Source organism: Crinia signifera, chromosome 12 (assembly GCF_055691185.1).
Source record: "Crinia signifera chromosome 12, ASM5569118v1, whole genome shotgun sequence".
NCBI classification, from domain to species: Eukaryota; Metazoa; Chordata; class Amphibia; order Anura; family Myobatrachidae; genus Crinia; species Crinia signifera.
Window position 1 is genome coordinate 76,150,313 of NC_139228.1, and position 15,972 is coordinate 76,166,284.

Here is a 15,972-nt window from a genome sequence, read left to right on the forward strand (position 1 = left end):
AACAGACACTGAAATCATATCACATATTAAGAGACATCTAAGACCAACAATTAAAATGTTACAAGGTCAACGGCAGCAGGCAGGGGGAGGGGGCGGTAAAAAGAGCCAGGGTTAATTGGTGGGGAAAGGAGCAGCAGCAGGGTTAAAAGCAGGAAGCAGGGGGGCAGAGCTAAGTCATCCCTCCACCTAGGACAAGATACACAGAGGCAGCTGCACCATACCTCACATTGCAGCAGAACAAAGGAGAAACCAGTAGCAGTTCCAGTGTGCATCTTATACCCAGGGGATAGGAGGCTTGTCCAGCAGCACTCCCAGCAACACACACAGCTCTGGTCTACAGCAGCAAGGGTCAGTGAGCAGGGATATCCCGCAGACAGGCACAGCAGTCCAGGCCACCTCTAAAAGCAGCATGCATGCAGTTAAAACCTCAGCCAGAATGGAGCAAAAGCCGTCCGTAACGCTTCAGAGAGCAGGAGGCGAATGAGCAGAGGGGGGCTTCCAGTGCACTAGATCAGCAGCATGGACAAAGGAAAATGAGCTCCCGGGCGCCATCTGGTGGTGGAAAGACGGAAAGGCATCTCCAGTCAGTGCAGCAAGGTCGTTCAAGCATCAGGGCACCAGCAGCTGCACGGGGACACAGAAGTGGCATTTCCGCCAGGGCAGCAGAGGCACCGTTGCAGGGTGAGAGCCAGCGCATGAGGGGCGAGGAGATGCCAGAGGCCACAGAGTCAGAAGGGCACGAGTCATGGGAGGAGGGGCAGAGCAGCATTATGGTACAAAAGGTCCATTTGTACCCGCCGGTCAGAGCTTATCGCCAGCATCACTCATCACCTTCTCAAGCGGCCAACAGGCACATACCGGGGCACAGGAGGGAGAGGGGAGGCAGCAGAGAGAGCCAAGCAGAGTTGTCAGAGGTGCGAGGAAAGTACAAAAGCCCGAGTTCACCCCAAGTCAGAGGAGGGGCAGTACAAGGAGCCAGCAGTTGGGAGCAGAAATCGGGGTTATTTCGCCCACTCCCCCGGATTCCTTCCCCACCCCGGAGAGAGTACCAGAGTCCCGCTATCCCTCCTAATGGGCAGCTGCCATTTGAGAATCGATACCCCAGGTGCACAGGGGCCAGAGTGACTCGCTGATGAGGAACAGATTCAAGTTTTCTTAACTCAAGCCAGAGGGGGGAGGGCAGACAGCCATGGAGGAATCAGGAGCACCTTGGCCCATGCCAGGTGGCAGCACAGCCAATTGTGCACCATGGCAAGCGCAGCAGAAGTGAGGGGGACAGAGGCCATTGCCCAGGCGAGCGCGGCCCAAGGAAGCAACAGAGCAACAATGTATGGGACCAGTGAGATAACTAATGATTGTAATGTTGATGTGGGTATTGATACGTTATGGCAGGGTAGCAAGGTGCAACATTTTTATGTTTCTGATGTTGCTGGGGGTAGCATGCAGAGCGTAGTGTTAGGCGCAAGGGGAGTGGTGCACAGCGATGGCAAACATTGTGGGGGAGAGAAAGTCTGATACAGATGACGATAAGAAATGCAAAGAGCTACGAGAGAGAGGCTACAAAGCTGGGAGAGGTTAGCAGCGCCAGGAGCAGATGCACTGTTAAGTAAAATAGGGCAGTGAAGTCAGGATTCTTGCACCAGGGAGGGGTGGCAGATCATGCGCTAGGCCTGCTAGAATCACACCTAACCAAGAAAATCAGGAAAGAGATTGTGAATGGGGACTTTATAGACATATGCTTCCTTACTGAAAATGGGTGGAGGGAGAATGAGGGATGCAGCGATAAAAATGTTTTGCAAAAAGAAGCTTACACATCTATACAGCATTGGGTAACAGGAATGTTGGCGTACGCAGGCTGTTGCGTGCAGGCGTACCCCAACATGCTGATGAACATGGTGAAATATGTCAACCTTACAGTATATATATAACATGCACAATGATTGCGGGGATCAAGCTTGGTGCAGATATGACGAGGCCTTTAGGCTTAGGTCACAGGGGCAGAAGCCCATCAAGTATGGCACTAGAGACATAAAGCTATGGTTTAAGACGCAGTCGGAGGCACTAGCAGAGAAAAATGGCGTGATGCAGAAGTCAGCAGGGTGGCCTAGCACGCACAAACATGACAAGCTTAAATGTTACTCCTTTCATGATGCAAGTTGCACAAGGCAAGCTTGTAATTTTAAACACGCCTGTACAATTTGCAGCGAGAATCACTTGGCAAAAGATTGCTATATGCAAAAAGATCAGCAAGGGGACAAGGTACCCGGACCAACAGTCAATGGCAAGAGCACCTAGCTCAGCAAAGCTAAGGGGAAGCTGGAAGTGGCTATCCAGATACCCCAAGCAGGCAGAGGCCAAGCAGTTGCAGAAACGCATCCTGGGGGGCTTGAGGATCCTCATAAGGAAGCACGGCTGGCCTAGCGCATGCAGCAGGGAAATGCGTTACATCTGTACACAGCCAGAGTCAGTGCGTGGAAAGATAGTGAAAGAAGTAGAATTAGAGTTGTTTCACCAGGATAGAAAGGCATGGGTGGTAACATACACATTGTAGGGGCAAGAATCAGCCCGAGGTTAGCTTGGAGGGGAACCAGAGAATGGGCTGGAAGCGACTGCTGGAGAGAAAGTCTGATACAGATGACGATAAGAAATGCAAAGAGCTACGAGAGAGAGGCTACAAAGCTGGGAGAGGTTAGCAGCGCCAGGAGCAGATGCACTGTTAAGTAAAATAGGGCAGTGAAGTCAGGATTCTTGCACCAGGGAGGGGTGGCAGATCATGCGCTAGGCCTGCTAGAATCACACCTAACCAAGAAAATCAGGAAAGAGATTGTGAATGGGGACTTTATAGACATATGCTTCCTTACTGAAAATGGGTGGAGGGAGAATGAGGGATGCAGCGATAAAAATGTTTTGCAAAAAGAAGCTTACACATCTATACAGCATTGGGTAACAGGAATGTTGGCGTACGCAGGCTGTTGCGTGCAGGCGTACCCCAACATGCTGATGAACATGGTGAAATATGTCAACCTTACAGTATATATATAACATGCACAATGATTGCGGGGATCAAGCTTGGTGCAGATATGACGAGGCCTTTAGGCTTAGGTCACAGGGGCAGAAGCCCATCAAGTATGGCACTAGAGACATAAAGCTATGGTTTAAGACGCAGTCGGAGGCACTAGCAGAGAAAAATGGCGTGATGCAGAAGTCAGCAGGGTGGCCTAGCACGCACAAACATGACAAGCTTAAATGTTACTCCTTTCATGATGCAAGTTGCACAAGGCAAGCTTGTAATTTTAAACACGCCTGTACAATTTGCAGCGAGAATCACTTGGCAAAAGATTGCTATATGCAAAAAGATCAGCAAGGGGACAAGGTACCCGGACCAACAGTCAATGGCAAGAGCACCTAGCTCAGCAAAGCTAAGGGGAAGCTGGAAGTGGCTATCCAGATACCCCAAGCAGGCAGAGGCCAAGCAGTTGCAGAAACGCATCCTGGGGGGCTTGAGGATCCTCATAAGGAAGCACGGCTGGCCTAGCGCATGCAGCAGGGAAATGCGTTACATCTGTACACAGCCAGAGTCAGTGCGTGGAAAGATAGTGAAAGAAGTAGAATTAGAGTTGTTTCACCAGGATAGAAAGGCATGGGTGGTAACATACACATTGTAGGGGCAAGAATCAGCCCGAGGTTAGCTTGGAGGGGAGCCAGAGAGTGGGCTGGAAGCGACAGGGCCCATAAGTAGGTAAATGCGACCATCAGTAAGCGGGTCACAGCCAGGGGTGGAGTATCAGGCACCACAACAAGCTGGCCGGGAAAATTATAGGATGGTATACGGGTGAGGGAGTTTCACCTGTTGGACATAGGCCTTGATATCTTCAGCAAAAGCTGGCAGGATGCCCTAGGGTGAGTTTGTTGGTAGTGCAAGGTGGGGGACTCGTGTGGTGGAGAGGGAGCGGTGCACAAGGCAGGAAATGTAGGGGAGTTACAGAATGCCTCATATACTCACCAATAGGCGGCCGCACACCTGGTTCCAGCATTAATACGGCAGGTGCCATATGGGTTGCGTGTCAGGTAGGGGGAGGTGTGGATGGTAGCTGATCCCAAAATGGAAAGGGGTGTGTTCACGTGAGTCACATGGTGGTGGCTGGCACGGCCCAGGTACCACGTTAGCAAGAACAGAATGCACTGCTTCCCTTTTCTTTCCTGTGCCCTGCAAATTGGTTATGATTATGGATTTGTTTCAAGGCTTGGACCAATTTTAATTGCCCACTAATCTACATTTTGAGCAAATCCATGACGTTTGGGTTGAAAGTTAGATTTTGGAAAATTAAAAGTAATGTGCAGGTTCGGTTCTACTGATTTAGTAACAGAACAGATCCTCCTCCCACGGGACACACTTGCTGACCCTAGTCAGCGATATTATGCTAGTGGGGCATGAGCTTCACTATCTCACACACCTCCGGAAGCCGCTCTTCTCATTGGCCGGCTCTCTTGTTACGTCCCAAGGTGGGATGTTCCCACAAAGTCAAGTAGTCAAATCTGCGATACTGCTGTCAACAGAATGAATTGGGTCAATCCAGTAACAAAGAAGAGGACAGATAATTATTCATCAACTGCCATCGGGAACCAACTGCGCTGCCCTATCAAAGATGTCATCGCCAATGCGCTGCATTAAGCTTTTAAAAGAAAAGGTTAGCATCATTAACCTACAGAAGAAATGCGCACACTCCATAGCTGTTCTTGGTGCTCCTTTCTCCAAGGGTCAGGTAAGAACATGCGACAATGCATTAAATCACATGGAATGTTTATATGGTATTGTGCTGTGTTTCTGGTAAGGCTTACATGTCATTTACATTTCTACTTTCACACAGTGCATGTCATTACTTGTAGGAACCGTACAAGTTATATAAGAACAGACACTGAAATCATATCACATATTAAGAGACATCTAAGACCAACAATTAAAATGTTACCATATGACTCTTGTACATTGTACACCTGACATTATGGAATTAAACTGTAAATGATCACTTAAACTCATCATACATAGGACATTGTCCTAATAGTAACTAATAAATAAAAAAGCTAAGAATTTATTCTTAGTAGTATGGCGGTCTTTTCTTAACAATGTAAAGCCTTTATCAGTGATCACAGGACTTTTAATTGCTTCTCCCAGGATTGGGTAAACACTGGAATGATGTTCCTGCTGTGGTGAATGGCAATGACACCTGCAGATGTTAAAATCGATAGCTACAGGTGCCCCAAAAATCAGCGCATCAGCGCTCCTGGCACCTGCAGCTATTGATTTCGACAGCTTGAGGCATCCTGCCGACTCGCCACAGCAGATACGGATCTGTCCCTGGCTGCTGGCATGAGATCTAGCAACAATAGCGAGAGCTTATGGGGGAGATTCTCTTACCGCATTTTGGGATGCGCTAAGCATCTAGCGATGCCCCATAGAAGCCTATGAGGTTCAACCGTATCCCACTGCCGCCCCGCAATGACCCCCCGCCGCCCCGCACGGACCCCCGCCGCCACGCATCGCCCCCTCACCTGTGTCCGGGCAGCACAGAGCATTACTGCCTGGACCTGTGACCTCCTCCCTGCACTGATCCTCTTCCGGGTGAAGGGAGGAGGACAGCGCGGCGCAGCGCCAGGTGTGGGAGGGAGGGGGGAGCCGCCGGGATCTGCTCCTGCGACTCTCACCGCAAAGGACAGCTCTTAACGCAAGATAAGAGCTGGAGAGGGTCAGGTAGGCAAGTGTGGCAAACCGGAAATATTGCCAGTTCGCTTATGCGATCAGAACAGACTACCTGACCCTCTCCATGCGGGAGAAAATGCTCTGTTTCTGGGCTTCCCTGGTAATGTACGATTGCCATCACCTGTGGGGAGCTAGGTAAAGGTGTTTCACCACAGGTGATGGCAATCATACATTACCAGGCAAGCTCAGGAACAGAGCATTTTCTCCCGCATGGAGAGGGTCAGGAAGGCAAATATGGTGGGAAATTGTAGATTACATTTGGAAACCCCTCCTCTAAAAATCCTGCGTTTGCCACTGGAGTAGGCATGTTTGCCAATAATGTGGGCTTTTAAAATACTTTTAAGCCAGCTATTGGACATTAACAACTTAGCCTTAGAAGAACAGATTAAATATTCGACTCCCTGTGCCTATTCTAATCTGTCTATCAGGTTATCTGACTCATCTATGCTGATGTACCTAAATAGGAACATGACACAGAGATTTCTCTTGCATCATTGTGGTGAGTGGAGAGGAGGAGACTGCAGTGCAGATTGCATTATGCAGTACACTCAAGTTGTGCTGCTTATTATGTTCTCAACAACACATTTTTATACAGGTTGCCTGAAAGCAGAACACATTATTTTTCATGAGTTCAATGACACAAAGGATTTCTCAATGTCTGAAGCTAGAGAACCATTAAATTTATGTAACAACTGAAAAAATAAAATTCAGGTGCATACATGTCTACCTGACCCTCTCCATGAGGGAGAAAATGCTCTGTTTCTGGGCTTCCCTGGTAATGTATGATTGCCAGCACCTGTGGTGACACCTTTCTTATCACTGACCTAGCTCCCCACAGGTGCTGGCAATCATACTTTACCAGGGAAGTCCTGGAACAGAGCATTGTGCCCTCTTGGAGAATGTCAGGTAGGTCTAAACACTAGTACCCCATTCACATCGCAAAAAATTACCCGGTTCATGCCGGTTTCTTTCTGGTTCCACCCTGTAATTGATGCGATGTGAAAGGGGTTACCGATTACAGCCAACCTGGTAAAAAAAAAAGGTTTTTTACTGGTTCATTGCCGTGTTGCTGTGTAGAGTGAACGGGTTAAACAGGTCAAGCGACCTCTTTTTCTGTTAACACTATGGAGTACGCAGCACTTGGAGCTCGAAGCGCTGCTTCCTACCCTGCCCCCGATGATGCTCCGCCACGCCCCATAGGACGTCAGTAAACCGCATACTTGCCTATCTGACCCTCTCCATGTGGGAGAAAATGCTCTGTTCCTGGCCTTCCCTGGTGACTGCCATCACCTGTGGTGAAACACCTTTCTTATCAATTAACTAGCTCCCCACAGGTGCTGGCAATCATACATTAACAGGGAAGTCCAGGAACAGAGCATTTTCTTCCTCATGGAGAGGGTCAGGTAGGCATATTTTTCAGCTGATATTTTAGGGAAGGTGTTGGCGTTGCTCACCTCTCTCATCTACCATTGGATACTTATAGTAGATGGTGGACAGCAGAGGGTGAGACCCGCTACAGACACCAACCCACTTTTTACTTATATACTTTACTTATATACCTGCTCAATGCTCTCTCATAAGTCGTGCCATATCTTGAACAGGGTGTGATACTGTAGGCACCTACTTTTCCTTGGGTATCAATACGTATGTGCTCTCATTCTGGTAATTTTACTACCATACATGACTGGATCGCCTGATTCCGTTCCGATCTCAGCAGCTAAGCAGTGATTGGCCGGCTTAGTACCTATGGGAAGGACTCACTGGGAATATCCGGTGTTATAATATCACAGAAAAGCAGAAACACTCAGGGTGAGATTTAATAGGACGAGATATTCAGAAAGTGAGAGATTTGGGAAGCAATCTCCAGTTTTTTTAAAGCGGCAACCATTTACACTTCAAAATCAATCTGGTTTGGCAGTGTAATGGTTGCCACTTTAAAAAACCTGGAGATTTCTTCCCAAATCTCTCACTTTCTGAATCTCTCATCATTTAAATCTCACCCAGAGTGTCTGACCCCAAACTTATAATCTGTACTAACTCTGTGTTTCCCCACCCGTTATTGCAGCTCACTATCTCAAATTGTGTTGATTGGATGGAGGCTACATATACGTATACCTACTGTATATTGATTATCTCTTATTTGTGTCAAGCGTCTTGATTGGACTACCTGCGCCTACTAACCTCTAGCATTTGTGCTAACTAAGCCACTATCATTACTATTCTTTGTTAACAGGTAGATCCTATTTTTACTCCATCATTGCGCCAGCTTAATAGTTATTGTTCGGGACTCTCACCGCAAGGTGACAAGTCAAATCACTTGTGAGCCAACACAAGTGACGTATTCACCTTTTTTTCTCTTTTTAGCGCATACTTATTAAAAGTACATTTTTAATCAATTACTCATCTTACACCCTTACCATTATTATTTGTCAAGTGTGCCCCAAAAAACCTCACGCATGTTCTCTTGTAGTCATCCTCGTGACCCCCCTTCTCTTCAAACCTGAAATATTGCCAGTTTGCTTATGCGATCTGAACAGACTGCACATGGAGGGTTGCATCAGGAGTTTTAGAAAACGGATTATTCCGTATTTCTGAATATTTTTATATTTCAATGAGGTATCTTGCATTTATGTTGTACATACACATGACATACGCACAGATATATTTTATTTGTGCATAAAACAAGGTTTCAAAACATGAAACAAAGTTTGTGTCCTATCTCAGATACTAAATTTGAATGTTAAGCAATCATTTTATTGCACATATACTGTATAGCGCCAGTTACATATCATGTTCCCAGTAGTGCCAGTTACATATCATGTCCCCAGTAGTGCCAGTTACATATCATGTCTCCAGTAGTGCTAGTTACATATCATCTCCCCAGTAGTGCCAGTTACATATCATCTCCCTAGTTGTGCCAGTTACATATCATGTCTCCAGTAGTTCCAGTTACATATCGTCCCCAGTAGTGTCATTTACATATCATGTCTCCAATAGTGCTGTTACAGATGTCCCCAGTAGTGCTGTTACAGATGTCCCCAGTAGTGCTGTTACAGATGTCCCCAGTAGTGCTAGTTACATATCGTCCCCAGTAGTGCCAGTTACATATCAAGTCCCCAGTAGTTCCAGTTACATATCATCCCCAGTAGTGTCATTTACATATCATGTCCCCAGTAGTGTCAGTCACATATCATCTCCCCAGTAGTGCCAGTTACACATCATGTCTCCAGTAGTGCTGTTACAGATGTCCCCAGTAGTGCTGTTACAGATGTCCCCAGTAGTGCTGTTACAGATGTCCCCAGTAGTGCCAGTTACATATCAAGTCCCCAGTAGTTCCAGTTACATATCGTCCCCAGTAGTGTCATTTACATATCATGTCCCCAGTAGTGTCAGTCACATATCATCTCCCCAGTAGTGCCAGTTACATATCAAGTCCCCAGTAGTGCCAGTTACATATCATGTCCCCAGTAGTGCCAGTTACATATCATGTCCCCAGTAGTGCCAGTTACATATCATGTCCCCAGTAGTGCCAGTTACATATCATGTCCTCACTAGTGCCAGTTACAGATCATGTCCCCAGTAGTGTCATTTACATATCATGTCCCCAGTAGTGTCATTTACATATCATGTCCCCAGTAGTGCCAGTTACATATCAAGTCCCCAGTAGTGTAATTTACATATCATGTCCCCAGTAGTTCCAGTTACATATCGTCCCCAGTAGTGTAGGAGCCGGACTGGAGGCAAAGCCTGGGGGTAGGCTCCCCTGACAGGGTTTGTAGGGAGCTGACTAGCTGGACAGTCATAGAAGGGGTGTCTAAGGAGAGGGTCATAGGGGGAGGGGCTTAACGGGGTGTAGTAAGGGTATATAAGCAGAGTGCAGGCAGGAAATAGGGGTCACTGGGAGATTTTTCTGAACAGCTAAGCAGCACTGCATCTCCCATGGCTTCCCCAAACGCTGATGCTGAGGTATCTGCAGCGCTGGCTGCCCTCAGGGAGGCAGCAGGCACCAGAGGGACAGAGTGGCTGCAGCAGCAGATGTCAGGTCTGCTGGGGGGACTGGGAGCAGCAACGCAGGAGGCTGCTCCAGCGGGCGCACGGCCTCGGAGGTCCAGGCCTCCGGAGCGCTTCAGCCCATCCGTGTCCCCCAGGGTTCAGCGCCGTTCTAGGAGCCCCGTCAGGGACCCTCCAGGCCAGGCTGCGGGCCGGGCACCTTCCGCCCGCAGGACCAGGTCTGGGAGGAATCCAACATGCAGGCGGAACCCTCCGCGCGGGGGGAACCCCCCCCACGTGCAAGAAGATCCGGCGTCACGTGGGTCTGGACCTGGAGCGGCGGGGCATGCGGGGCATGCTGCTGCCCAGCGCGGGGTGAGTCGTGCCAGGGGGGCAGAAGTACAGGCTGCGGACCGCAGGCCTGGTACACGGAGCGAGAGACGCACAGCTGGCTCCGCCTCCAACGCGGTCACGCCGGCTGGTGCTATGCCTGAAGGTCGGGATGACAGGAGAAGAGAGATGGCAGCGTCAGCAGACGATGGAGAGATACCTGGTCCTTCTTCATCTGGGACCCGTCAGGACACTGGACCTGCGGCTGCTGGGTTCACAGCCCCCAGGCAGCCTGGTGAGTCTGTCTCTATGTCTATTAATGCTTTAGCACAAAGTCAGGGGGGGGGAGAGTTAGCCCCCCAGGGGGAAATGAGTAGGGGCTTTACCGAATTATTGAGTGGTTTTGCAGATTGGCTGGTGGGTTTGCGGCAGGGGGCGGGGCCGTCCCCGGCGGCAGCATGGGCACCGCAGAATTCGGGCACACCAGCTAGCATTAGTGTGCCGGTCAGTAATAGTGTGCCTGTTAGCAGTGGGGTGCCGGTTAGCAGTGGGGTGCCGGTTAGCAGTGGGGTGCCGGGGAGCAGCGTGGTGCTGGTACCCGGCGGGGAGCAAAGCAGCAGCAGGGCAGGGGCTGAAGGGGGCAGTGTGGTGACGCAGGATGAGAGTGGGAGGCTTAGTGACACTGCGAAAGGGGAGGTGTGTGTATGTTTTGAGGGGCCATTGGGGGCCCACCTGAAGCAGGAGGTGAGGGAGAAGATTTGGAAAGGGGAATATGTGGATATATTTTCATTACTACCCTTAAAGCGTTTTAACCTGGATAGGCCCCGCAAGGAGGAGAAAAAGGAGGAGGAGGAACGGCGGCGGTATCGGCTGATACCGCGGTCATTCACAAATTGGTTACAGGCATTTGCTATTTTAGCTAGTGTGATTGGGGAGAAGGCACCTGACAATTGTTCAGGCTTATTCTGTTACATGGATGCGATAGGAGAGGCATACCGTGTGTACGGGGGCATGGCCTGGCTCAGGTATGATGAGCAGTTTAGGCAGAGGAAGGCGGTTCGCCCCAACATTCGTTGGGATCATAAGGATATTGCTTTATGGTTAAAGGTAACGGCCCCCATAAAAAGTGGGCAGCCCTTTCGTGGGGATGGGGGGGGGGGGGCGAGAGAGGCCACAAGCGGGACGGCCATGCAGAAGGGACTCTGCTTTGCCTTCAACGACGGGTCATGCCGGTTTGGAGCAAAATGCAAATTCAAGCATGAATGTTCATCATGTGGAGGGAACCATGGGGCAAATAAATGCTTCAGAGGGAAGTCCCGAGACAGTAGTTCAAAAGGGGGCGACACCAGTTCGGCTGGAAAGGATGCTGGGTTATCTGCGTAGGTATCCTGACCAGCGGACAGCCGCCTTGTTGGAGGAGGGGTTTAGGGAAGGTTTTAAGATACCTTCTGACGTGCAGGTGTCAAGAAGTTTTAGGAGGAATTTGAAGTCTGCTAGGGAGCATCCTGAAGTGGTGCAGGAAAAACTGTTTAAGGAGGTGCAGCTGGGTCGTATGGCTGGACCGTTTAGGGCGGCACCGTGGCCAGATTTGATAGTCTCTCCGTTGGGGGTGGTGCCAAAAAAGGAGGCGAACAAGTTTCGTCTGATACACCATTTATCCTTCCCAAAAGGGGCGTCGGTCAATGATGGCATTGACCCCGACATCTGCTCGGTGGTTTATACATCCTTTGATGCGGCCGTTAAGTGGGTGAAGCGGTTTGGGAAAGGGGCCATGTTGGCAAAGACTGATATTGAATCGGCATTCCGGTTGCTGCCTGTTCATCCAACCAGTTTGCGCTTGTTGGGATGTTGTTGGGATGGGGAGTTTTTTGTTGATCGTTGTTTACCGATGGGGTGCTCCTTGTCGTGTGCTTATTTTGAGGCCTTTAGTTCCTTTTTGGAGTGGGTGGTTAAGGATGTCTCTGGGTGCAGTTCAGTTATTCATTACCTAGATGATTTTTTATGTATTGGTCCCGGGGGGACCGGTGTATGTGATTTATTGTTGAGGACTGTTGAAAGGGTGTCGGCAGACTTTGGGGTCCCGCTTGCTCCGGGAAAGACGGAGGGCCCTGCGACTGTGATCAGTTTTTTGGGTATTGTCATTGATACTGTGAATATGGAGTGTCGCTTGCCTGAAGAAAAGTTACTGGGTTTGAAGGCCGAGGTAGGGAGGGCGTTGCTGTTGAAGAAAATCAGATTGAGGGAATTACAGTCCTTGCTGGGTAAGTTGAATTTTGCGTGTCGCATTATGCCGATGGGCCGCATTTTCAGCAGGAGGCTGGCAGCAGCGACAGCAGGGGTGGTTCTTCCTCATCATTTTGTCAGATTAGGTAGTGAGTTGAAAGGGGACTTGCGGGTGTGGGCATCTTTTCTGGAAACCTTTAATGGCAGGGCGTTGTGGATGTCAGACACGTGCGTGGCTACAGAGCTAGACCTTTTCACAGACGCCGCTGGGAGTGGCGGTTTTGGGGCTTATTGCCAGGGACATTGGTGTGTGGGCCGGTGGCCGGAGTCTTGGGTGCAGAGAGGCTTGGTTAAAAATTTAGCATTGTTGGAATTGTTTCCTATTTTGGTTGCAGTTGTTGTTTGGGGTGAGCTGTTCCGCGATAGGAAGATTTGTTTTTACTGCGATAATTTGGGGGTGGTCATGGCTATTAATCAATTGTCGGCATCTTCACCGCCGGTGGTTACTATTTTGCAGCAGTTGGTATTGGAATGTCTGGCTTTGAATTTGTGGGTTGTGGCTAGGCACGTTCCCGGTGTCTCTAACGGCATTGCGGATTCTTTATCTCGTTCACAGTGGGAACGATTCCGGGAGTTGGCGCCAGAGGCGGACAGGGAGGGGACCGGGTTCCCGAGTCGGCTCTGGGCTTTGCTGGACGGGTAGTCGATCAGCTCATCAGGGAATCCTTGGCCCCAAATACATGGTCGGCATACAATCAGGAATGGCGGAGCTGGTTAGAATGGCGTGAGGTAGTAGGTTTGAAAGAGGATGATGACGAGTTGGCTGTCTTGCTATACATAGGCCATTGTAAGGAGATTGGTTGGTCAGTGGCTAAGATCACGCGCTGTATGGCGGGCTTAGCTTTTGGGTTTCGTGCAGGTGGGAGGCCTGATGTCACAAAGAATTTCCTGATTGCGCAGGCTTTAAAAGGCTGGAGAAAAGGACATGTAGTACAGGATCAGAGAAGGCCGGTGTCCTTCCAGTTGTTGCAGAATATGGGCAGGAAGTTGGGTGAGGTCTGTAGTTCCAATTTCGAGGAAAGGTTGTTCGGGGTAGCCTTTTCGCTTGCCTTCTTCGGGGCACTGCGGATTGGTGAACTCGTGAGTCCAAGCGTCTCCAGGCCGGGAGGTTTGTTAGGGGAGGATGTGGATTTATACTCGGATAGGGTGGAGCTAGTGGTGAGGAGGTCTAAGACGGATCAATTAGGGAGGGGGAAGAAGGTAGTTCTCTTCTCTGTACCGGGCTCAGATATGTGCCCGGTAGCACGGCTGAGGATATTTAAGGAAGTCAGAGTGGGCAGAGAAAGGGATCCTTTGCTGATGCATGCGAATGGGTCCTTTTTATCACGGTTCCAGTTCACAAGCGTGTTTAGAGCAGTCCTGCGGACGTTGGGCCTCAAGGGGGAGGAATACGCGGGTCACTCTTTCCGCATCGGGGCCGCAACTGAGGCTGCTAGGATGGGTTTGGGAGATGAGCTGATTAAGCGCATTGGGCGATGGGAATCGTCTCGTTTTCGTTCATATGTTCGTTTAGGGGATTGTTGAGGCTGATTGTGTTCTTTCTAATTTTAGGGCATCCCCCGTGCCTGATTTGGATTTTAGGACATTCATATGTCTTTTGGGGAGCTTTGCGGGCTGATGTCAGACCGAACGGCCGCCAGCTAGGTTTGGATAGAGAGGAGGCAGTGGTTCGATGGCTGGGGAAGCGCGGTATGGTATGGAGTGGAATGTTACAGGAATTTCACCGTTTTGTTCGGCTCGATAGGGCTCCCGACATATTAGTGTTGCACGTGGGAGGGAATGACCTTGGGAGCAGACCATTTAGGGAGTTGATACGGGATATCAAGTTTGATCTCCTACGTTTATGGGCAATGTTTCCAGAGGTGATCACAGTTTGGTCGGATATTGTGCCGCGCCGTTATTGGAGGGATGCAAGGTCGGCTGACAAGATCAATAAGGCACGGATAAAAGTCAACAGGGCAATTGGGCGTTTATGGCTAGAAACGGCGCGGTAGTGGTGAGGCACAGGGAACTTGAGTCTGGTGCCGGTGCTTTTTGGAGAGGAGACGGTGTGCATTTGAACGCTGTAGGGATCGATGTTTGGTCCTTGGGACTACAGGAAGGGATAGAAACAGCGTTCCGGATGTGGGGGGGTCGCCCGGGGTCAAGGGCTTAACCCCGTGCTTGGTGGCGGAGGGGGGTCCTCGAGGTTAGTGGCATTGAGGCTTAATTATGCGGCGGGGAGGGCCCCATGAGGGGGCTGGACTCCCCTGGGTGAGGCTAATTAATGAGCACTGGGTGTTGACAATTGGTGCCCTCGAGCCAATCGCTATCGGCTGGGGGTAACAACTCCTGGAAGTGCTTAGAGGTGTGGATTGATTTATTGAGGGCCTCGGGGACCACCTTCCGTGGGGAATGTTTTTGATTATTGTTAATTTTGTATTGTTTCAATAAAGATGGCTGCTGTGGCCAATTTTATCCAACAAGAGAGTTATGTCATTTGTGGGGGGATAATTGGGCACAGCGATTAGACAATACCCTGTCATGTAGGAGCCGGACTGGAGGCAAAGCCTGGGGGTAGGCTCCCCTGACAGGGTTTGTAGGGAGCTGACTAGCTGGACAGTCATAGAAGGGGTGTCTAAGGAGAGGGTCATAGGGGGAGGGGCTTAACGGGGTGTAGTAAGGGTACATAAGCAGAGTGCAGGCAGGAAATAGGGGTCACTGGGAGATTTTTCTGAACAGCTCCCACCCACCCTCCCTAATTTTATAATTTTTAGGAAGAATTATTGATAGGTTGTCTTTTGTCACAGTGGCCTGTGCGGAGGGGGGTCCTCGAGGTTAGTGGCATTGAGGCTTAATTATGCGGCGGGGAGGGCCCCATGAGGGGGCTGGACTCCCCTGGGTGAGGCTAATTAATGAGCACTGGGTGTTGACAATTGGTGCCCTCGAGCCAATCGCTATCGGCTGGGGGTAACAACTCCTGGAAGTGCTTAGAGGTGTGGATTGATTTATTGAGGGCCTCGGGGACCACCTTCCGTGGGGAATGTTTTTGATTATTGTTAATTTTGTATTGTTTCAATAAAGATGGCTGCTGTGGCCAATTTTATCCAACAAGAGAGTTATGTCATTTGTGGGGGGATAATTGGGCACAGCGATTAGACAATACCCTGTCATGTAATTTACATCTCATGTCCCCAGTAGTGCCAGTTACATATCATGTCCCCAGTAGTGCCAGTTACATATCATGTCCCCAGTAGTGCCAGTTACATATCATGTCCCCAGTAGTGCCAGTTACATATCATGTCCCCAGTAGTGCCAGTTACATATCATGTCCCCAGTAGTGCCAGTTACATATCATGTCCCCAGTAGTGCCAGTTACATATCATGTCCCCAGTAGTGTCAGTCACATATCATCTCCCCAGTAGTGCCAGTTACATATCATGTCCCCAGTAGTGCCAGTTACATATCATGTCCCCAGTAGTGCCAGCAGCAATGATGAACTGATATTATGTGATGATGATGACTCCAAGGAGGTACACACTGATGAGAGTGAAGATTAGGATGACAAATGATGAATCAGTCTGTACCTTATTGTGGGGGCCCAAACAAACCAGTCATTTCAGTCACAGGTT

The 15,972-nt window shown here is 49.6% G+C and overlaps 1 protein-coding gene across 1 annotated transcript in view; it reads left to right on the forward strand.

The window, feature by feature from the left end:
* The first annotated feature begins 220 nt into the window (after window positions 1-220).
* Window positions 221-15,972, forward strand: part of ARG2 (arginase 2) — a 71,488-nt gene continuing 55,736 nt past the window's right edge. The window contains exon 1 of the mRNA XM_083166771.1: window positions 221-4,763. Coding sequence (XP_083022897.1) covers window positions 4,647-4,763 — 117 coding nt within the window. The 5' untranslated portion in view covers window positions 221-4,646. The remainder of the gene's footprint in view (window positions 4,764-15,972) is intronic.